General features: G+C 25.6%; 3 protein-coding genes across 12 annotated transcripts; 1 reads left to right on the top strand and 2 right to left on the bottom strand.

Annotated features, from left to right (window-relative positions):
• Positions 1 to 445: 445 nt before the first annotated feature.
• On the bottom strand, positions 446 to 2,778 carry VhaAC39-1 (V-type proton ATPase subunit VhaAC39-1). Its single transcript, XM_011637944.3, has 6 exons — positions 2,541 to 2,778; positions 1,926 to 2,276; positions 1,651 to 1,808; positions 1,407 to 1,583; positions 1,181 to 1,258; positions 446 to 1,008 (listed from the first exon to the last, which is right to left on the bottom strand). The coding sequence occupies exons 1-6, from the start codon at positions 2,659 to 2,661 to the stop codon at positions 847 to 849; spliced, it is 1,047 nt and encodes a 348-aa protein (XP_011636246.1). The 5' UTR covers positions 2,662 to 2,778; the 3' UTR covers positions 446 to 846.
• Positions 2,779 to 3,643: 865 nt separating this feature from the next.
• Positions 3,644 to 14,044, top strand: l(2)gd1 (lethal (2) giant discs 1). Of its 8 annotated transcripts, none has more exons than XM_089085503.1 (14): positions 3,644 to 3,975; positions 4,239 to 4,386; positions 4,565 to 4,644; positions 4,727 to 5,066; positions 5,377 to 5,742; positions 6,511 to 6,858; positions 7,305 to 7,660; positions 7,866 to 8,041; positions 8,541 to 8,807; positions 9,457 to 9,495; positions 9,936 to 10,026; positions 10,104 to 10,177; positions 11,034 to 11,125; positions 13,769 to 14,044. In XM_089085503.1, exons 1-14 carry the CDS (start codon positions 3,919 to 3,921, stop codon positions 13,828 to 13,830), a joined length of 2,496 nt encoding a protein of 831 aa, XP_088941629.1. In that variant the 5' UTR covers positions 3,644 to 3,918; the 3' UTR covers positions 13,831 to 14,044. The 8 variants fall into 8 exon arrangements, with proteins under 8 accessions (XP_088941629.1, XP_088941628.1, XP_088941630.1 ...); XM_089085502.1 differs by having other exon boundaries at positions 3,646 to 3,975; positions 4,538 to 4,644; XM_089085504.1 differs by lacking the exon at positions 9,457 to 9,495 and having other exon boundaries at positions 3,647 to 3,975; positions 4,538 to 4,644.
• On the bottom strand, positions 12,427 to 24,015 carry LOC105426686 (WD repeat-containing protein 26). 3 transcript variants are annotated; one of them, XM_089085512.1, is made up of 11 exons: positions 23,483 to 24,015; positions 22,790 to 23,026; positions 21,660 to 21,819; positions 20,441 to 20,611; positions 20,085 to 20,258; positions 16,234 to 16,422; positions 15,096 to 15,362; positions 14,838 to 14,983; positions 14,538 to 14,746; positions 14,209 to 14,400; positions 12,427 to 14,050 (listed from the first exon to the last, which is right to left on the bottom strand). In XM_089085512.1, the coding sequence occupies exons 1-11, from the start codon at positions 23,494 to 23,496 to the stop codon at positions 13,995 to 13,997; spliced, it is 1,815 nt and encodes a 604-aa protein (XP_088941638.1). In that variant the 5' UTR covers positions 23,497 to 24,015; the 3' UTR covers positions 12,427 to 13,994. The 3 variants fall into 3 exon arrangements, with proteins under 3 accessions (XP_088941638.1, XP_088941637.1, XP_088941636.1); XM_089085511.1 differs by having other exon boundaries at positions 16,234 to 16,419; positions 22,790 to 23,038; XM_089085510.1 differs by having other exon boundaries at positions 22,790 to 23,038.
• Positions 24,016 to 24,511: the final 496 nt, after the last annotated feature.

Consider the following 24,511-nt stretch of genomic DNA (forward strand, 5'->3'; position numbering starts at 1 on the left):
GCTATATAATATTTCTAAACTTCCCAAAGAAAAAGTCCTAACAAATAAAAAATGCTGTAGGATAATATAGAATAATTAAAAGATAAATAAGATAAATATTTCTTTAATCCTTAAGAAATAACTATTACATTTTACGCAAGAAATATGAGAAAAAGTATAAATATAAGTATACTGATAGATGAATTTATTACTGAATTCAATGATACAATGTTTCAATGAAACATGATAATCCTTATATGAGAAAAAATGTGTATCTTCAAAATTAAATTAAAAAATATGTAAGGTGACAATCCTGTTATATCAAAATCACAACAAATAGCTATGATAAAATTACTGCTAAATAATTATTAATTTGTTATTTTTATTTCTATCTTTAATATCAAAAAATAAAAAATTATAATGATCCATGAAATTGAAGAATTATTAGTTATATTATTAATATACATGGAATGTAATATATATTTATTTCTTTAAAGTACATATATCTCTCATAATTACAACGAAGAATAACATGAGATGAAAAGAACTCGCATTGAACATTATATTAAAATAATATACACATTGATTATGCTATTCCACTTGAAACTCTCATAACAACAATTCTAAAGTATAATTCTCTTGATATATTTTATGTATGTGGCTTAAATATTCGACAAATATATACATGTAGATATTTATTTCATTTTCTAAGATCAATTTTTTTTTGTGATATTCTACAAATAATTTCTAAGTCTTTTAGTAACAATTAGATATAATTATATAAATATAATTTTGCATTATGCAAAAAAATTGAGTTATTATTAGAGAAGTAAATACAAGTGGCATTGTCAATTTAATATGATTAATTTAAAATATAGGAATATAATTATCTATTTTAGCACGATGCTTCTGAGCAACACATTCTGCAATCCATACAATATTGCGGCATTCTTGTTCCTTTAACTTCAAGTAACTGTAGAACACTCCAAAATGAAATTGTTGAAGGAATGCATGAACATTTAAACGAACCTATATACACACACACACACATACACATATATATTATATATTTATATATATATATATATATATATATAAATACCGATATCAAAAAGTTAAATATTATTTAATATTAGATAATATAACATATATATTATTAGAATCTACTATAAATACTTTTTCTCAAAACAAATGTACTTGCCTCATGTTCAAAAAACTTGTCTTCTAAGGTCTTATCACCAGGATTATTACCTGCTCCTTCAAATAAGGCGCTATATTCCTATATGATAATATAAATATAATTAATATTATATAATTAATTTTAATATAAATATATATAAACAATATATATAAAAAAAAGGAAAATAAAAAAATTTTATGCAATTGTATAAAAATATCTTCAATTACTCATTTTAAATTTTACTCACAGCATAATATTCCGCTACAGCTTTAACTTGTTCATAATCATCAGCTCTTGCTAAAGCGGCCAATCCATCCGGATTCAAACGCCCACAACGTGGATACAATTTTGCACGATCATCTTTGCCCAATTCAGTGCCAAATGAATTAATAGTTATAATAATTGCTCTTCTATCTGCTTCAAACTATAAATATAAAAAAGAATGTTATTTTCAAAGTATCATCTTATTATTTTATAATAGAATATCTTACAGCAAGTATTTCACACATAGTATCTGCAGTTGTACCACCAAGTTCTTTGCAAAATTTATAAAATGCTTCCAGATAAGCTTTATAAAGTGTATTTCTTATTATCTCAATATTCATCTCATCTAAATCCTGTTCAGAAATGCAATCCACAAAGAAAGGTGCTATAACAAATTAATTATTGCATGATTCAAAAAAATATGTATAAATGATATTTATATGTAATATATAAGAATAAGAAAATATATAAATGATAAATATAATTCTAATTAGAATCATACCTAAAGGTGTATCTACCAATACAGCATTGTATAACTCAGCAGGTGTAGCAGCAACATGAATTGCTTCCATTTGTTCAAAACTGCCAAGTGGATGACACTTCGGAATCAATTCTGAAATAGGGCGTTGATGCAAAGTACCAGTAATTAATAAAATGATATTGTCAATCATATAACTGTAAGTGATGAAATCCAAGAACTGAGAGAGTGGCTCGACAGAATGATTGCGCATATGTTGAAACTCTACAACCAGTTTCTCCCTCAATTTATCATCAATTACACTAACAGAAAGTGGAGATGGTTCGTTGGCCAAAAAACTGCCATAGTCTGTACCAGCCAAGTGTAATTTCAAATCTATATAAACAATTTTTAAATAGTTAGAGCAAGAAGACAGATAAAATGTGATTAATGTATTATAATTAATAAAAAACAACAAATCATGAATTTTTGTGTCACATAAAGATTTTAATTCTTTCTTAAATTTTTTTGAAGCTACATTTTTACAAAATGAAATAATTGCAAATATGCGAAATACTAATAATTTTTTTTATTAAATATACATATTTAAAACAGTTTGAAAAAATTAAATTTGTCAAATGATCGAATCAATAATAATACCTTCGAGCGTTTCACATTGGACTAAGTTCAAGTAATCGCTCTGTTGAAGTATGCCACATTTAAAACCACGGCATAGGCCCTCCAAATAGCCACCGTCAATGTTGAATAAACAACCCTTCATTTCGCAATGAGATTTTTCTTAAACACGATTGCACAGAAAACCGATATGTCAAAACTGAGTTTTGAGGCTCGCCCTTTCTCAAAATCATATGACTAAACGAGCAGAAGTTTGTCGCGAGTTCTCACGTGATATCGATATAATGTTCGAATCGATTTTCGAGATGATATCGATATGATGTTTGATCAATTGTGGAGATATAGGCGCGATTTTTAAATAAAATTTTTTTTTAATCATAGACCGATGAGACATTAAAAAATTAACAATCTTACGAAAGTCATGTAACGACACATAATTATTAAAATTTTGAACAATTAGCCCATAAATATTATTAATTTATTAGCTTATGCCATTTTTTTTATATATGTATATGTATACCCATAGAATATTTTAACATCTTTGAGGCATCTTTTTAGATGTCGTTTAGATTATAGTTATTTATGATTAATCGGCCGATTATTAAAATTGACTAATCGCATTTGTCGTTTACAGATTGATTATTAAATTGATCACAGTTGACACATGCTACATTTGTCTTTTTACATTATGACTAGGGCTGGTTTGTAAATTCATTGCCAGCACTGAAAATCTATAGTATACGTAACATAAACTATACATTTTCAGTATTGGCAATGAATTTACGAGTACAATTTATGTCCTGTTTGAGATATTGTATAAAGTTAAGCCTGAGACACAATAAAAAGGTACAGAAGAGGGTGAAGTTTACTTGGTGTTACAAATGCTTCAAAGCATTTTTTGATTGGTCAATTCATAGAATTCTTTGTTTTGTTTGGTTTTGTTTGGTTCAATCAAACGCTTCGAAGCTTTTGTAGCGCTAAATGGACTATAGCCAGAAATAGGAAATAGCAACAGGCAACAGATTTCGACCAATCAGAAGCTGTGAAGAATATCGGAGAAATTTCTGATTGGTAGATATCTGTTCTGTTGCCTGTGTTTTTCATTGTGCATCTAGCTTAAATGTGATTCATCTCTATCTTTCATTTTACGTTTTTACGCTATTTGCAATCCTCCTTATCGTCGATATTGTATCACCTATTTGTTATTAGGTTTTTATATTTTTACCGATTTTATTATCATAATCTCTGTTGGTTTCATTCTGAGCTAAAATCAATAATAAAAAAAGAGATGTATACGTCTATGTGCGATATGATGTGATAATCGCCATTAGTCCTTTGATTTTTGACATTTCTGCTGTGCTATTGATAAATAATTGCATTACGTCCTAATTAATACGTTAAAATGTTCAATAAGAAGAAGGAACCGAGACATCCTAGATCATTTGATGGTTTAGAACAGGTATATCGTTTTGTTTTCCTTTTTTATGCAAGATTCTTTATACTAATCTTTTTATATAGCTTTATTTTTTATACATAGCTTCAACATAGGTTTGTATTACATTTCAGATTATAAATTTATTTACAATTATAGATTATATATGTGTATAAATATGGCACATCTTTATTCTACATATTTTCTAATATAATTTTGTTTTTTTTTAAATGTTTTTTAATTAGACATTAATTATTTTTTTTTATTTATAATGGTTTTATTTCATACAGTATGGCATTTTTGAAGTACCTGATATAAATTTGGCCAATATTAATGATAACACAATTAAAGATGATGACGACAATGATGAGAGTTTAGAAGCTGAATTAGCTGCTTTGGCAGCGGGTAATGATACAAGTTATAGAAGCAAACGCACTAGTAAGTTACCTTTACAAATTATATATTTTATATATATATATATAATATATATATGTAGAGAAGTATATCTCTAAAGAATGGGAGTTACAAAAAAATATATAAATGTATATGTATATATATATATATATATATATATATATATATATTACAGAAAAAACTGTTACCAATGTAAATTTAGATGAAATGGTAGCTGATTGCATGAAAGATACAAATTCTGATGAAGAATCATTTGAAGGAGATGAAGATCCTATACTATTGGTATGTAATATAATGTTTGATTATAAATTATAATTAATATAGTCCGAAGTTTGAGTATATTCAAAATTTTTTATTGGTTCAGAAAGAATTACAGATGCTCACAGGAAACGAAACTGTAACAAAAGAAGCAGAACCAGAACTAGAAGTGGAAAAAGAACAAGCAGAACATGATAAATCTACTGGAATTGAAGAAACAAATAATTCTATGCAAGAATTGATCAAATTATTAAAAGAAAGATTAACAATTTATGAGATAGCTGAGGAAAAGGCTAAAAGAAAAAATGAACTTGGTAGAGCTAGAAGATATAATAGAGGTTTAAAAACATTAAAGGAAATGTTGGTTTCTGTACAATCAGGCAGAAGTATAAATGAAGCTGATATTCCTCCACAATTGCCTCCTTCAGTTACTACTGAACCTACAGGTAATATATATATATATATATATATATATATATATATGTGTGTATATGTATGTATATATATTGCTTATGCATATGTTGAATATTTTTTTCTGATCTATGAATCATCTGATTTATGAATTATCTATAATATCAATTTTATATTATCAATTTTTTAAAAGAAAAAAAATTATCTGTATATGTGTATATAAGCACGCGCGAGTGTATTAGTGTAATTTCTCAATAAATATTTTATTATTAATTATCTGAATTTTATTTGAGAATTTGCAACATTAACTTTTATTCTATGAATATTATTTTATTTTTATTGTAGATGAAAAAATATTGCCACTAGTTGAAGATAGTGAAGCAATTGCAACATCAAATATAGTTATAAATGATGAAAATCCTTCGGAACCAATAGCAGATGTCTTAATTGATCAAGAAGCTTTAGATAAATTAAAACAACAACAACAAAAATATAAAACTGCAGCAGTTGCTTGGAAAAGAGCAGGCAATAAAGAGCAAGCATTAGAATATGTGAAAACTGTAAAACAATTTGATATAGTTATTGCCGCAGTTGCCGCAGGTGAAAAGCTTGATTTATCGGATATGCCACCTACTCCAATTTTACCCTCTCCAAATAATAATGTAACACAAACTGTAAAAGAAGAAAATGAAGTTCAGCAACAAGCTACAGGTAAGATATAGAAGAGAATTAAATTGCAAAACTCATATATTTGTTAATAATAATATTATATGTGTTTTATTTTTAATCTATCTATTAATCTGCTTCTTTAATGAAAAATATACTAAAATATACTAAAAATATTTTAAATTTATTTAAATTTTAAAATGATTATTAGTTCAAAATTATCTTTCAACAAATAAATAAATGATGCCAAATATATGTACCTCATATTCATGTGTTGAAAGAATATTAAATAATATATTATTTAATATTCTTGAAAAAAATAGTATATTATTTTTTAAATTTATTTTTTTTTTAAAAGAGTAGATATCACAAGAGTAGATATCATTGATTCAAATAAAATTTATGTACACTTCATAATTCTTCTATTATTATACTTTGATGTCAAAACATATTCAATAAAATATAATTTATGTATTGTAACATGATTGATATAAAACTAAATTTCTTGAAAAATATGTGTAATTGTTGCAGTTGCCATGGAACTTTAAAACATGGTTTTATAAAAAATACTCAGAGATAAAAATAATAAGATTTAGGGTCGATTATGTCACTTTTATATACATTTACATTTAAATCTTACACATTTGATTATATAATTTTTAAGTTTATTAAAGATATATTTTTTATTTTTATTATTTTATTTTTAGAAAGTACATATCATATTTTAAATAATTTTATATTATACTCATAAATTTTAATTAAAACAAAAATAAAAGTAAGATTCCATAAAAATATGAATTGCTATGTTAAAAGCCGATCCAACTCCATCAAAGTATGGTCCCGAAAACATTGAAGGCGCTCTTAAAGAACGTCTTGAAATATATAGAAGAACACAAGTAGCTGCCGAAGATGAGGGTAATACATCTAAAGCACGAAGATATGGTAGAATTTGCAAACAATTTGAAGATGCTATTAAGTTATACAAACATGGAAAAGTAGTACCTTTGGATGAACTTCCCGTTCCACCTGGTTTGCCACCATTATCGCTCAATTCACAAAATAACGATATCTCCACGCAACCTACATCTAAATCTGAGTCATCTGAGGATAATACTGTAATAAAACCTGTGCAACCAAAAATACCTGTTCCTCCTAAAATAGGTAAAATATAAATAAAATATCTTCTATATATACATTTGTTAATATTATGCTTATATTTATATTTTAATATAATTTTATTATTAATATACTTTAATATGCTTATATTTATATTTATATTTTAATATAAAAAATATATATTGTTTTAATATAACTTTTTTTTTATATATTAAATGATGAAAAAGTAATGAATCGATTTAGATAAGAAATTTTATATAACATTATTTAAGAAAACAGAATAAGTTCCAAATATTGAAGAACAATTCTAAATTTGCTATATATTTAAAATAAAATTGTATACTTTATATAATATTCTCTTGAAATTAAACTATTTGTATTTTATTTTTATGTAAATTTTCTTATTTTTCACGATGTTTCTCTATTTCTATTTCTTATTAAAATAAAGTGTTCTTTATGTTTGTATTTTTTTGTGTTATATTTTTCATTAGGACCGAAACCAAATCAGAGGATTACATCGCGTGCAGAAAAACAAATGCTACAATTGCAACTACGACAGCGTGAATTAAAACAAGCTGCTTTAAATGCAAAGAAAGATGGAAATATGAATTTAGCGCTTGAATATCTAAAACAAGCGAAAGGGATACAACCTTTAATAGAAGCTAGCAAAGCTGGCTTACCTGTCGATATGACCTCGATCCCATTGTCGCCTCTTGAAAAAGTAGAACTCAATACATTACAGAAGGATGAAAATTTCGTAATGGTGTCTTCCGAAGATTTTTTGGGAAGCGAAACAGACGATAAAATTTATGAAAATCTTGAAACCCAATTACTTAAACAAATCAAAGTAATGATTAAATAATATATCTTCACAAAGAAAATGCGTTTAATTAGATTTATATATTAATATTTAATATTTTAAATATATTTAATACATATTAATATTTTTGCATAATTTACAACAATAATGCCATCTTCTAAGTTAAGGATTAAGATACAATAATAATTTATATGATTTTTCAAGTTTTATAAATGAACAATTGATTTTATAGTGGTGTTTGTCTACACGGGATCATTCAAAAGCGCTAGGAGATGTTCCTGGATATAATAGATGGGAACGGCTTGCATTAAATTATACAAGAGATTTAGATATGTTAAGAGTTCGAAAACGTGACTCTCTGCCACCTCCACAACACCATTATGAAACAAAAACCTATCAAATAGTACAGTTAGTAATACACATTTATTTTTATATTATTAAATATGTAATTAGGTATATATAAGGTTTAGCAAAAAAAAAAAGATTAAATTATATCAGAAAGATTTTATATTATTGAAAATTTATGGAAAAAACTCACCAAAGTTATTCATTTTATAATAATCTCCGTTAATTCCAAAAAAATTTTATTTTTTTTTAATTTAAAAATATTCAGTCTTAATTTAAAAATGTCAGTTTTTTTCAAGAATATTTTTTAAGTATCATCACATCTCTATACTATGCTGTCCATAAATGTTTTGTAATATATCAAGTTTTAATAATGATTGGATTTAATAAAAAATTTTACTATATTTATAATTTTTAAAATATATTTGCTAATAAAATAATAAAACATTTTTGAGAAATGTTATTTATTAATTGAAAAATGTGAACATCTTTTAAATATTAGATAATTATAATTTGATCATAAGATAATATATTACATTAAAATGAAATTATATTTTTTCAGGAGTTGCACAGATTTAAACGATAGTGATATAGAAATTTCTATAATCAGAGGAATCAATTATTCACGAGAAGCTGATACATATGTAATGTTTGAATTTCCTTTTCCATTGGATAATCATCCTGTGGATAGAACGTCAACAATCAAAGAGTCTGCCAATCCTGAATACCAAGCTGTATTTCCGTTGAATGGAATTATAAATCGTACCTCTAGACAATGTCAGAGAGCATTCAAACGACATGCTTTAAAGTGTGAAGTTTGGGCAAAAGGGTAAGTTATTTAATGTTAATAAATCTAAATCTTAATTTGATTTTAATTCGAAATTTATTCAATATACAATATAAATATTTATACAAAATATTTATTATTTAATCATATATCTTAAAAAGATTTATGATTATATGATAAATAAATTTTTGCATGACTTAAATGTAAATGTGATGAATTATTTTAATTTTTTAACATGAAAATATATAAATACTAAGACATATTTATTTTGTAGTGCACTCAATTTTACAAATTATATGATCATATGATCGTGATATCCTAATATTATCATATTATCTTAAGTTATCTGTTGTTAAAGGATTAATAGAGGCATGCAATTTTTATATTACAAATTTTATTGAATTATGATGTTAGAAACAAACAATTGTCTAAATTTTAGTTATTAATATGTCGATATACACTTTTTTTTAAATTACATATTTTTTTTATATGAATCAATTCCTTGGAATAGATTACATAAGAAAGTATTAGTGTATATATATTACAATAAAAAATCAATAACATCATCAATACAACTATTCCTCCTCTCCGCTTTAGAATATTTCATATATATGTGTCATTAATGTTATAATAAAAATTGCACAATGAGAATATCATATCCAAAAAATAGAAAGTAGAACGTTGTTTGCAGATGCTCGCTGAATCCTATCCTATGTTGCACTCATCCCAGGTATGACATCCCTATTACATACATACATTTCTGTAAATATGTGATTTATATGTAATTATATGTACAAAAAGATTTTGATTGTAATATATATTCTAACATTATATTTGTGTATTTTTACATGCATGCCATTTTATATTTTTTATAAACAATAATTTATAAAAATAAAAATATATTAAATTAGTGTTTGTAGAATTTTTGTGTTTATGAAATTATTATATATATATATATATATATATATATATACAAAAATATATAAAATAAAACATAAAATATATATAAAATAAAACATATGATATTACACGAGCAACTTATAACAACGTATACTTAAAATTTCAAAACTTGAAAAACAATACACTAAAATTTCTAAAAATAGTAAAAATTTCTGTAGATTCCTTTTTGATAGGAATATTAGAAATAATTATATTTTTTTAATATTACAGAGGTTTCTTCCGAAGTGACAGTCTGCTTGGTACAGTAATGATTAAATTACAGCCCCTAGAGTCTCAATGTATTCTACATGATTCTTTTCCAGTAATTAAATTTTTTATATTCTCTTGTGTAAAAAATTTTTATATAAATAGAAGAACTCATTAGTGCATATATTTCAGCTTATGGATGGCAGAAAAGCAACAGGAGGGAAACTGGAGTTAAAAATCCGTCTCAGAAATCCAATTCTTTTTAAGCAAGTCGAGAATATCACGGATAAATGGCTAACTATTGATCAATAACCTAATTTATTAATTTCATAAAAATCTATTTTTAATTTACTATTGATTATATTGTAAAGTTTAAAGCAAAACTAATACATCGAAAATGGAATATTATTTTCCTATATATATTCATAATGCAATAAACAAGATGTAAAACAATATATATATATATATATATGTGTAGTACATATGCGTGTATATACACGTATAAAAAGAATGATTCATAATAAGCAAGTTGCAAAAATGTAAATATTCTGTATTTAATTATAATAGATAAACTACATACAATTTATATTTCATGTAAATAAAAGTTTTAATCGTTTTGTCTAAAAAGTAAAATGTTCTTACATATTGAATTAAATATTTTATTTATGTATTTATATCTTTACTAATTGATTGATTATACAATTGTCTGACAAAATTAGATTTTTTTTTATATTTTTTATTTATATGTTACATCCAGAAACCTAGAATTATCTTTATTTGTTTAAAACATCTGCTCAGAAAGGAGGTGATCTAGTTCGATTCCTGAGATATTTTTTGCAATAAGAATTTCCTATAAAAGGAAAGAGAAGTAATTTCAGATTTGATTATATCGATGTATTAAAGAAAAATAATTTGATTTTAGCTTTGAGCTATTACGTTGCAAGTCCATTGAAAATAACGGTATAGTTTATGTAATTGTTCCGAATTTATAGATATAAATTCAAGAAAGGAAAATTAGTAGACACCTAAGATTTAGTCTATTGAATATCTTCTATTATCTGTTCTTTATCTATTTGGAAAAATTTAGATCAAGAGAGATAATAGCAGGTATCTTTCTTGCAGATCAAAAGGAAAAAATGACTTGCAAGTCATTCCTATCTTGTGTTGCTTCGAGTTGAAAATCAATATCTTGTATGGACGCTATAACATTTCCCGTAAGTGACATAAAGGGCTTTCGCTGATCTATTGCAATCATCTTTGAATTATACAAAAAAATTTTCGATATATTTTATATCTATTTTATCGAGCAAATGTTACTTCCGAATAATATCTTTATTTTAATATATTTTGCACGAATTTTTATCATGTTTTCTCGCTTCTAATAATTCGAAATAGTTGCAATGAATCAGCAGAATCCTTAGTAAACTATTGATTTTTTGATAATTTCATCTTTTAATATTTTTATGTGCATAATATCTAGAAAAATCATATTATGTAAAAGATCATATAATTCTATCAAAAAAGTGAGATATCATATGTGTTGTTCTGTTTTGGAGAAAGATCAGTGGCAATACTATCATTTATAAAGTAATCAGTAAAAATTATAAAAAGAATTTCCTTTCCTATTAATAGTTTTAGAGAAAACACTGCATAAACATTTTTATAACACTGCATAAGTAATACATTTTTTATATTTTGCTTATGTATGTATTTTCTAATTTATTACATATCTTTTATATTGTATAGCACAAAAATATAAATAAATTTTATTTGAAATTTTATATGGTATGAATAATAAATATACAAAATAAGATATAAAAAGATCTGTTTTGTTACAAGGAATATTTTTACAAGGAAAAACTTATATTTTTTTAAAGAAGCTAAAAAATATTGCAATAAGTTTTAAATGATCTACATGATCTATGTGATGTATATTACATAAATATAATTTAATATAAATATATCTTTTATTACACCATTAAAAAAATAAAATTTAAAACTTCTTTACTTGAAAGTGAAAAGGGATATTCGATGTTCATGTAATAATGTACTTTTCCATTTTTATTATATAACTTATGTGTATATTAATCTGTCAAAATTAAAAATTTTAGAAATTATTATTGCTTCTTTTCATGATAGTATACAACGATAAATACAAAAACTCATGACAAACGAGCAATTCAATTATTCAATAATACACAGTAGTTCATATATCTAATTAAAATTATGTATTAGACTAATATAAGAATGAATAAAATGAATTAAAATTTATGTTTACATGTGAATGAGATTTTGTAGTATATTTAAAGGTAGCTTATTTAAAGTTATATAGTTTGTTGGTCATATACAAGACTATAGAATTAATTTAAAAATTAGATATTGAGTTTTGATTTACACAAGAAATTGATTTTCGATTAGATTATAAAGTGCTAAGGCACCAGAGGTAAATGCAAATAATAGTAATGATTGATATTACATTACTTCCTAATAATATTAAGATCATTAACTACAGAAGTTTCTTTTGTGTGTAAATGTGTTTAATTGTAGTACATATGTTGCAAAGATATTTATACATGTTTACATATTTAGATATATCCTACATCTCTTGATAGTCTCAGACTTCTCGTTCTCGTTTATTTCAGGAAATGAAATAAATTAAATCTTTTTTTTTTTATATACTCATCCTGTTAATTGCCATTTTGAACATAGTTTGCAGAAGAAAATCGATTATCATCAAATTAAAAAATGAATTATTTTAATGTATTTTTTTGTATTCCTTTTATCATAATTTTTAAATCTTTTTGTAAACAATAATTAAAAAATAAATATACAAACTTTATTAAATATTACAGTATCATCGTACTATCAAAATACTACGTTATGTGTAATTATATTTTTTCTTTACGATTATATATTTATTAATATAAATAATGAAAAATGTCTTTTAACACATGGCAGTTAATAAGACGAGTTCAACATTTATAATTTTCAAATATTATCTATGTTCGTCATTTCAGATTGTTTAATCACACATAAATAGATTAGTTTTCACTTAAAAACATTTTTATAACTCATGTTAAACACTTCAGTGTAAAGTTATATAGCTTAATAATATACATAAACTGGATAATTTTCTTTGCACAAATCATGGTTATGATTCTAACTAAAATTCTAAAAGTTAACATATAATTATTCTTTTATAAATGCCTAAATAAAGCCATTTCAGACACTTACAAATATCGCTTTCTAAATTCTACAGTTGGGTGTGTTGCTCTGAACCCAACATAAGATTGCTTCTCCATTAAATGTTCTTGAATTTTCTTCAATCCACAAAGTCCAGTAAGTTCCTCACGAAGTCGCAATACATATTTGGAAATTTATACAGTCTCTCAATGAAAGACAAAAATTATGACATAAAGTATTAAAGATAATGTATGTGTCATTAATCGATGAACGACTTAGAATAAAACTCTAGATTTGAAACTGTTATGTACAATATTTATTGATACAATTATAGTCAAATTTGACAAAATTCCTGTCAAAACATAATGTTCTACGATACTGTCCCAATATGTGAATGCATTCCATATTCTTGTTTACATAATTTTACCTTTACACATCAATCCTAAGACGGAATTTTCTTTATTTTCTACTCTGCCATATGACCTATTTTATATCATATTATGCATCATATTTTCGATTATTAGCTCCGACATTAAACCATTCAAAGTTATAATTGTGATAACACAACGTATATGATATATGGATGCATATAAAATACTTAAAAGTACTATGAAAAAAAAAGTATACACAAATGTGATATTACGTTCGATGATTAATTTCGACTTTAATTGCAGGCAATTTAGCAGTTGTTGAAAACATACAGACCACTTCTATTACCTCCGTACACAATGTATAGTGGTTAAAAGCGACAAGAGGTACAGAGGAACAACTGCTATAGAAGGCAGTAAAATGTCAGTATGACAATCAACAGGACAGTAATGACAGTCAAATGTCAGTATGACAGTCTTTTGAACACCATGAGGTCATGGGAACACTGAAAACTGGATGTCCTGTAATTCGCTACGATACCATCTCGTGCCAGCCGCTACTATTTGAAGAGTTGGTTTCGAGTAATACTGAAAACAATAAAAAATATATGAAAAAAATATATGAAAATATATGAAAAAAAAAAAGATATTGTTCATTGTTCACATGTAGAACAATGTAGAACATTCTTTTGTGTTATAGAAAAAAGAATATCCATTAGAAGATTTTATTATACAAAAATACATACCGTTTTTATCATTTTCTCCTTCTGAAGAGAATGATCTTGGGCCCCATATTCTTACTGTAAAATCATCCGACACAGAAGCCATCATCTGATGATAAACAGGATTCCACGAAACACAATTAACCGTTCTACTATGTCCCGTAAGAGTTGCTATAGGTAGTTCTCTTTTGATATGCCATACATACACTTTATTGTCTATAATGAAATAGAAAAAAACATTTAATTGTTCTTATGTTGAATAATTAATTAAAAACAAATGAAATATAATAATTTAAAAAGTACAAAAATATATTTTATTATAAATAAATATATGTTATTTATATATGACGAACCTTCACTTCCAGAGGCAATAAAATCTTGATTAACTCCTCCGAAACAGCTATGGATAGTAAAATGTCCTTGAGTGACACCTTGAAAACGCCTTACAAGACATTTATCCTCTAAATCCCAAAGATGCACGCCTTGATTTGCAACATTAAGTAACGCAAGTCGATCTGCTTTGTTTACGCTAAATGACATAACAGGGTGATCTTCTTGTAATCTGTAATAATGTAAAAATATTTCGTTAAAGATTTTGTTCAATAAAATAGTTAAGTGCAATACATGATTATATCGATTATTATAAATCGTACATAGTGGCGTCACCCAAGTCATCGAAAGTATAGCTACGAATTCTATGGTGTGTATCAGCCGCTAAGACAGTCCTACCATCACTGCGACACCATAAGCATTTTACTCTTACTCCTTCCCATGAATCGGAAACATTCCCATCCATATCCTAAAAGTTTTTATTAAAATTATTAACTTATTAAGAATATTTTTTCAGAAAATAGTTTTATGTTAACATTGTAAATCGTATTTATTACTCATTTTTAAGAATTAACACATACGCATTGATAAAATTGACCACGAAGACCTCCTGCTACAAATTTATTCGAATCACGATGCCAGGCACAAGCTGTCAGCGAATCGTCTGTGCTTTGTGTCAGTTTCACACGTAGTTCGCAATCAGGCGTATCGATGCTCCAAAGCCATAGTTCGGGACAATCTTCAGGACCACAAGCAATTAGATGACTGCTGTCAGGACTCCAAGCAATTAGCGCTACACCATATGTATGGCCTTCAAGTGTTTTCCTATGCGTTACTTTTAATGTTTCCTGTATTAGAATTTGGACAACAATATTTATTATCTACATCTGCTAAAAATAAAACTTCATAAGATATTTATCATTACATGCACTCTTTTTGAATATTGAATATTTAAATAAATTTTTTTGTAAATAAGAATTTCGAGGAAAAGCATGATTACAACTTTCAACATTAATAATTTTATAAATTTCAAGTTAAAATTTTATCTAAGGAAAAGAATGAAGATAATAAGTTGTTACTTTTGTTAATAATAACAAATGAAAATTTGATGTCCAATTCAGATTCCCAGAATTTGATGTCCAATTTAGATTTCCAAAAACAATATAATTTCTTGTAGTTTGATTTTAATTTTGTTTACAAAATACAGTAAGAAATTTGTTTTTAGTATATTCATATATTTTAATTTTTGATTTTGTAGTATTCGTTATAATAAAGAAATATATAATTATTGTAAATATTTTCACTTCACTTTACAAAAATCATGTTATAATATAGTTGGAATATATAATAACGTATTAATTTTATAAAAATATTGCAATTGATATACATACATATATACACACGCACATGCACACACATACATATACATACATATACATACATACGTATACACGCATACATACATATATACAGATAGATTGTTAACAATATGTATATCTCGCACTTCATTAATATACATACATATGCATAATAGTAGTTTTATATATATATATATATATATATATATATATATTTATTTATATATATATATATATATTTATTTATTTATTTCTTGCTTTTCAGTTTTGAAAGGAGTTTTACAATCAATATATATGTCTTGAATGAAGGACATAATACATATTGTTAATAATATACTATATTCATATAGTATGTACTTACTGGATCAACATCCCATATAATTACAGTCATATCTTTAGAACCTGTAGCGAGCTTGAGACCATCAGGTGAGAATTTGCAATACCATACTTCATCGCAATGATCATTGAGTACCTGTATGGTATGGCATGGAAACTGTTCCTTACCACAATTATGATCCACAAGCAAGGAGACATTCTCTAGACTTGTCTGCTTCAAAAAATAAAAATTATTAAAGTAACATCACAGTAAAAGTATATAGTGATTTATATATTTACAATATAACTTGAATCAGGAACATTTTATAAGTATTGGCAGGATAAAGTAAGCAGAACGGACTCTAACTAATATGTTTATGTGTTGTTCATTTGTTGAAAAAATTTGCTTTGTAAATTTTTTAAAAAAATAATGTTTCATTAAAGGAAGATTATAAGAAGGAAGAACTATATACATCATTACACACATATATACACGCACGCACATATATACGTGCAGGCGCTCACAATCATGTAAATACACGTACGTACGCATATACGCAGTGCATATCCCATACGCATACACACATACATACACACATTTTGTGTGTGCGTGTGTGCGCGCGCGCGCACGTGTGTGTGTGTGTGTGTGTGTGTGTGTGTGTGTGTGTGTGTGTGTGTGTGTGTGTGTGTGTGTCAAATAGAAATTGTTCCGCTTAATCTTTCTTTACCATACATATAGACATATTCCATTTTATTTTTGACAATTCAGTTTCTGCAAATTATAAGATTTTAGATAAAAATGCTTCGGACAAAAGAGTACGATTTCAAGATAAGATATGATTATAATATAATGATTCATTCGAAAATAGTGCTATTTGTCAAGACTGTTTATGGACATTATTTTTTAAAATTATATAATTTTTGTTACATATGTTTTCTCTGATTATTCTAGATATAAAATATTAGGATCATAATATTAAAATCATAAAAAAAACAATAGTGTATGACATTCTATTTTATGCATATTTTGATATAAAATATAAAATATCTTATAAACTAATTATCTTTCAATAATCTTTAATATTTTTATGCACAGAATAATGAGATAAACCAATCGTGGTATAAAAAATCATTAATTAATATATGAAAAAAATTATAGTAGATAATACTTTAGATAATACTTTAAATTAATTATAGTAGATAATACTTTAAAATTAATAATAAAATTCGAAAAAAAGATTTTTATATATTGTGTAAAAAAATAAAGATATATGTGCGTGCACATATATCATATGCATTATATAGACCCATATTCTGAATTCATTTTTAACAAAAGTGTCTCTAAAAATATTTTAAAACGGTCTGATTGGCTAAGAAGCCACATTTAAGATACCTCTATTAATAAAAGTGAGTTCAGAATATGAAGCTTAGTGTCGCATTATTGCTATTCAATATTATTCTTTTATAACAAATAATTTCAATATTATTCTTTTATAACAAAAATAAAAGAAAAAAGTTTTTTAATATCTTTTTAATATAAAAAATATTATTATATGTAAATAAATTATACAAATAATTTTTTTTTCTAAAATGTTAGTCATCTAAAATGTTAGTCATTAGAAATATATGGATAATTCAATATTTATTATTACTGAATAACTGAATTTTATCTGGCAATTACACAAAAAGATTAAAACATAAGTTTAACTGTTTTTAAAACAGTAAAAAAAAATAACTATAAGAGCTATATGTATATTTTACTTTAGAGTCGCAGTAGCTGTTTATACAGAAAACAATGACAGATTATTAAGAGAATACAGAAATGTTAATGGATGGATCTTTTCGTTTAATGCAAAAAGCAGTTTCTAATTCAAATACAATAAGAATGAATGAATAAATAAATATCTATGCAGTGATATCAAAGACAATGGTAATATCTCGCATCAAGTGTGCATTTCTGTGTCTCATGAACACGAGGTCAATATATCTTCATGTGAGTCAATCTAATTCCTGAGATTATCTCAAATCGGATCTCAAAAACGATTGGAATGAGTAAATTTTTAGTATGTTCAATTAGCTTGAATTCGAATCGTATCGAATTGTATCGAATTGTAAGAAAAATTTCTTTATTTTTTTATCTATCTTATGAGCAGAAATATAACAAAACGAGATTGAATGCCAATAGAGTTTGATCACAGGACTACAAGACAAATTAGCATTAGAAATCGAACAAAACTTGCTAACATAATCTGTCAACAAATTGACAATAAAAATTAAGCAGACTGAGCCGTTTTATAACTATTTAAATTGTAGCTATTTATATTGTAATTGGTAAGTTTTCATAATCTTATTATATTTCTTTTTCTTAATTTTTTATTTTAAGAGAATAATTTATGATTGTTTTATTAATAGTGAAATTAATATTTTTTTACGACAGATTTCGAGGATTTTCTAAAAATATAAAAATATATCATAGTCATAGTTGTCACTTTAAAATATAGATCTTGAAGATTAGTTTATCGATATATTCGATATATTTCAAAATCTAATTTTTATCATATTATTCCTAAAAAAAATATGCTTTTTATCGAAGATTTTTTTTTTTATAACAGAAGATAATACAAATTATTCGCATATAAGATTTATTTAAAAAATCGGAGTCTCCGATCAAAAATCGAAGAAGTGACAATTGTGATTATGATCCATGTTTTTAACATTCTAAATATTACATTAATTTTCCTCATCAATTTTCCTTGCAATAAAAACAATCATTGTCTTACACTAAATGCATGTATAAACTATATGCAAATAATTATGACATGTCTGAGTTTCAGTTATATAGATTTCAATTATATAGAGAAATCAGACAAATTGTATATGCAATAAACAAACACTATCTAGTGATAATTATTGTATTTAATGACAAATTCTGTTCTATTTCTGCCGACAATTTGCCATTAGATGTCAAGTTAGATGTCCAATTCTGTTTTGTTTCTTCCATCAATCTGTTATTGATGGATTTTACTAGTAGATTCTATTATTTTTTTAACATTTATCAGTATCATTGACTACGTTCGACAAATGTATTTTATTTTGCAATTGTTTAAAGTTTTCTGTGTTGAGATTGGATTCTTTAAATTAAAAAAAAAAAATTAATCTGAGCACAGAAAATTTTAAACATTTGTAATATTTTTAAAACAAATATTCTACTAAATGTAACTATTTTATATATATATATATATATATATATATATATATATATATATATAATGTATAAAATACAAATAAAACAGAATAATTCATTAAAATAATCATTGGATAATTGTTATTCTTGTGAACTTAGTGTTGAGATACTAGTGTTTCTTAAAATAAAAATATAATTAAAAATTGTTATATTCTTATATTGTTATATTGTTATATTGTTATAAAATGTTAAAATTTCCTTTTATAACATTTTAAATAAAAAATTTTGTCTGTTATTATCATTAATAAATTTTTAAATATATTATTTTAAAATTAAATAGTGAGATTTTGAAATTTTAGAAATATAAATGTTACTTTGAATAAAGATATAATTTTTTAGAAATAATCAATTTAATTTTTTCTATTTAATATATTAATATTTATCAATTTTATTATTATTAATTATTTAATATTATTTAATATTATGAGCAATATTAACTCTTGGAAAATATATTATTATATTTATTTAGTAAATTTATTAAAAATGTTTAATATTTTATTAGAATAATTAACATAAAATAATACTACAAAAAAAAAATTAAATAAAAGATTGGAAGTATATTTAGCTAGTTAAGTTAGTTAAATTAAAAATAAAAGTAAAAAATAATATTGTAAGATAATGCATTTATAATTCAAATTGCAATATGGCTATACCTGTGTATGTGTTATATGGTACGTGCACAGTTGATTTTGCATTTCCACAGCTTGACATAGTAAAGAATGAAGTCTGCGTGGTGGTAACATGATGGAAGGTGGTAGAAATCTTTGCAGTCTATCCATAAGCGCAGCCCTGGAGGCTGGCCCTTTGCCATCCCAGCCTGCACGTGTCTGTCAACAAGTGTCCATTTGCTAGTGATCAAATTTTCAGTTGTAAGTTAGTTTCAATTATAACTTAAAAATATGAAAACTTCAATTTTTGTAGAAACTACTAATTAGTGCAAAACACATATAATTTATTAAAATGCTGTGTATAATTTGTATTTATTATTCAAGGCAAATATATGGAATACCTGTAATTCATCTCGTCCACTGCACATCATAAATAACGATAATTGATGAACACGACCGGTATTATGGCCCAAAGGTGTAAGCTCATTGCGAAGTACATGTAATGCCTCAAATACCATGCCTTCTTCTAAATATTCTAAATATTTTTGCTCTAGCAATAAGAATTTCATTTCCTATGGATCAGAAAAAATATTAATCAAATAGTATGTATTTCTAATTACGAGTCTTTTCGCAAATCTGTTCAGTTTTTCTATTAATGACATGTTATAATTATGTCTTTGTTTCTTTTTATTGTTATCTTTTTTCTTTTGTCATTTTATTATTTTTCTCTTTATCACTTATAATGTTTAACAATGTGTATGTGTATTACGCGCACGCATACACATGTGTGTATAATCAGATAATAAATACGCCATACCATATAAGTATATATGTATATATGTATATATGTATGTATGTATGTATGTATGTGTGTGTTATATAGTATGTGCATATATATGTATATAATATATGTATATGCATGCGCATGTACATATATATATCTCATATATACTATATCTATATATAGTTTTATTATAAAAAAAAATAAATAAATAAATAAAAATAATTGTGCTCATGTATTAGTATGATATTTAAACTTTCGTAATATATTTTTAGAAACAACTGTTTTGAAAATTATTTCTGAAACAATTGTTATACAAATTGTTAAATAAATTCTAAGCAATTATAGTTTTGTTACAATATTTTCCATTATAACATATAATTAATGAAAAATATTATAACTATATAATTATAATTTCTTAGAAAATTTATTTGTATAATGTTCTCATATATATATATATATATACTAATATAATTTTTAATGTTAGATATAAAAATTATAATTGAAAAAAATTTATACATACATGTGTACATAGTTTCTTTTTCTTATTAATATATATAATAATTTGGGTATATAAATTAATAGAACAGCCAATTAGTGCTCAAACCTGATCTTTACTCTACATGTTTGAAAACAAGCAGAGTCAGATGATCTTTTTAGAGACAGGTAACATCAGGGATTACCTTAGTTCTATCCATTTTCATAACAATTACTATTATTATTACTATTATTACTACTATTATTAGCATAATTAGTAAAATAAGTCAAATTTGATTAAATATTTTAGAAATATCCTATTATCTCAATCATTAATTTATATTATAAAGAATAATATTTACCACTAAACTCTGGTTTGCACTACTTAAAAAAGATTTAAGTTCATTGAGGTCATGATCTGCTTTATTCCAATCCCCATCCATAACATGCTGCCTAAATTTTGCCGCAGCAGGATGATCTAGACGACAGCCTGATTCTTGCATAAGCAAATCTGCTGTTCGACTAAAAATATATTTCCTTGTTATTTGTTATATTAAAGACAAATCAAACACAATTTTGATATAAATCTTTCTAAGAATTTATGTAAAATCTTGTGTCAATGAAGAATATAAAATCTATTATCTCAATTATAATTTAAAAAATTAATATAAATGTGAATAATTATTAATATATGCTATAATTTTTTCTTCTCATTAATAAAAATGCTAATGGTAACAAAATAAACATTGCTTAATCAATATTACTATATATTAGATTTTTTAATATGTTTATTGTAAAATATGCATTAGTAAATAATTTTTTTTAATCATATATTATATTGTTCTGTTTACAAATTTACTGTTTTTTAAAAAAAGTATAGGTTTAAAAGATTTGTTTCTTAAATAATATCTTTATATTATGTTATAAAAAGATTTATAACTATTTAATGTAAACAATGTAATGTTTAAAGTATAAATGCTTTAACTCTTTATAATATAACTTTGAAATAATATGTATATATATATATATATATATATTATATATATATATATATAAGTAATATATAATAATAATATATTAATATATATATATTTTTTTTTTTAAACTTTATTTCATTTTTATCATTATTTATCATTGTACCTATTCTCGATATCTAAACAATATAATTTTAAAAATTATTCTTTTTTAATAAAAAGAAATCTTATATATCAGAGAAGAGTTTGATTCTTATAATAAAATACTTAAAAATTGTCAATTGATATTTCAAGTTAATATTTACTAGTTATAAATTTTTTCAACATAAAATTTTGAAAGAGTTAAATATATAATAATGAATATCTTAGTCACAATTTTTAATATTATTTTGTATGCAAATTAATACTAAATAAGAAATATAAGATAAAATATCTTAATAGATAAACCAATAGATAATCCTTAACTTTTAGTTTTTAGATTAATAAGTTGGAGGTATTGAGAAACCAATATTACGTACTCTAAACCAACTGTCTTTAAATGTTGTCCAATAAGTCTCACAATGTCTTGATTAGTTTTGTCCATTATTTTTGGTGGTCCCAAACTCTGATTTATATCTCCATTAACACCATTAACATCACTATCTGATTCTGGTAACAAATTGCCATTGGCATGAGGCCCACCAGAATCTGCCTTAGCTCCATTCTGCTGTAGTCCAGAAGATATACCACCATTTGAAGCCTGTTGTTGCATTACGCTGTCATGCATACTGGAATGTTATCCAAAATGGCAATACTATTCATACAATTTTATACACACACACACACACACACACACACACACACACACACGCACACGCACATACACATACACATACACACATATGCATATACATATACATGATTATAAAAGAATCTATTACCGATATCTTTCTTATTTCTATAAAAAAATTTTTATTTAGGAAACAGGGACTTTAGAGTTTAAAAATTATTATAAAGTATACATGTTTTTAAAAGAAAAAAGGATAACTTAATAATATTAATTTATAACTTATATAAAAAAATCCATAAAGCACATGTATAAAAAAAGAATAAGAATAGTATAAAAAAAGCAAGTATAAAAATATCTCAAGATTCTAGAATTTTGAATCTATATGAAATAAAATTTTTTGTTTTACTTTTGGTTAAATGTATCTGAAAGTATTATACATTACCGATAATTATCCATGTCCGGACTGGGGGAGTGGTGCTCGTCCGCTGGTCTTAGGGTAGCCGGTATAGAACTACGGGACCTTTTGCGCGGTGGCGGAGCGAGTCCACCGTCGTCCGACTCGCTGCTCGAGGCCAGGCTTATGCGCGTACCACCCCGTTTTTCACACTATTATTATTCCCCGAGATAATTGTTGGCAAGTACTAATACGGATTGGGGCTGGGATGGGAGCACTCGCGCAGCCACGATTGCGTTAGAAATGAAAAAAAGACCTGGCCTAGCTTTCCCCCCGTTTTTTCTCTTCTCACCACTTGTCGCGTCGAATCTTAAAAACGTTCGCACTTCCTCGCGTGTCCTTTGATGATCATTTACTGTCGTTATTCCCGCCGCTTCCGCTGGCCGCGAGATTCGATGGTGAAACCGAAGAATCTAGGATCTATCTGCCAAAACCGATATGAATCAGGGAACAATGACTGCAACACAGCTGATACTTGTTTGGATCCGTCGTTTACGTCACGTCGTGCTCTTCTTTACGGATAAATTAGCGATCGTCACGCCAACTATATCCGCTCGTTACGCGCACGGATTAGGCCTGTTCTACAATGCGTCGTCTGTCGATGTGTGGCCGTGGGCTGTAAGAATGGGCCAATCACAATCAAGTATTCTTCCCACATTCGTCTGTGATTGGTCAATTCTTGTGGTTGCGGCTTGCGACACTGCATGCGACGTATTGTAGAACAAGCCTTATCGCAAACTATGTTTATATGGGCAACGATAAGGTTAGGCCTATTCAGACAAATTTGCATACCAGCATAACTATATGCATAAGGAAAATTACCCAATCGCATTTCTATTATAAAGACATATGTAAAATGCGATAATTTTCCTTATGCATATAGTTATGCTGCTATGCAAGTTTGCTGGGTAGGCTCTTACGGCCGGGAGCACACACTTCTGCATAACGCATAAGAAAATGAACCAATCATATTCCTCCATTTCTACACCTATAAGTGTCAGTCCACAATAAGTGATT

Source organism: Pogonomyrmex barbatus, unplaced genomic scaffold (genome assembly GCF_055798465.1).
Source record: "Pogonomyrmex barbatus isolate J1 unplaced genomic scaffold, ASM5579846v1 scaffold10, whole genome shotgun sequence".
Taxonomy (NCBI): domain Eukaryota; kingdom Metazoa; phylum Arthropoda; class Insecta; order Hymenoptera; family Formicidae; genus Pogonomyrmex; species Pogonomyrmex barbatus.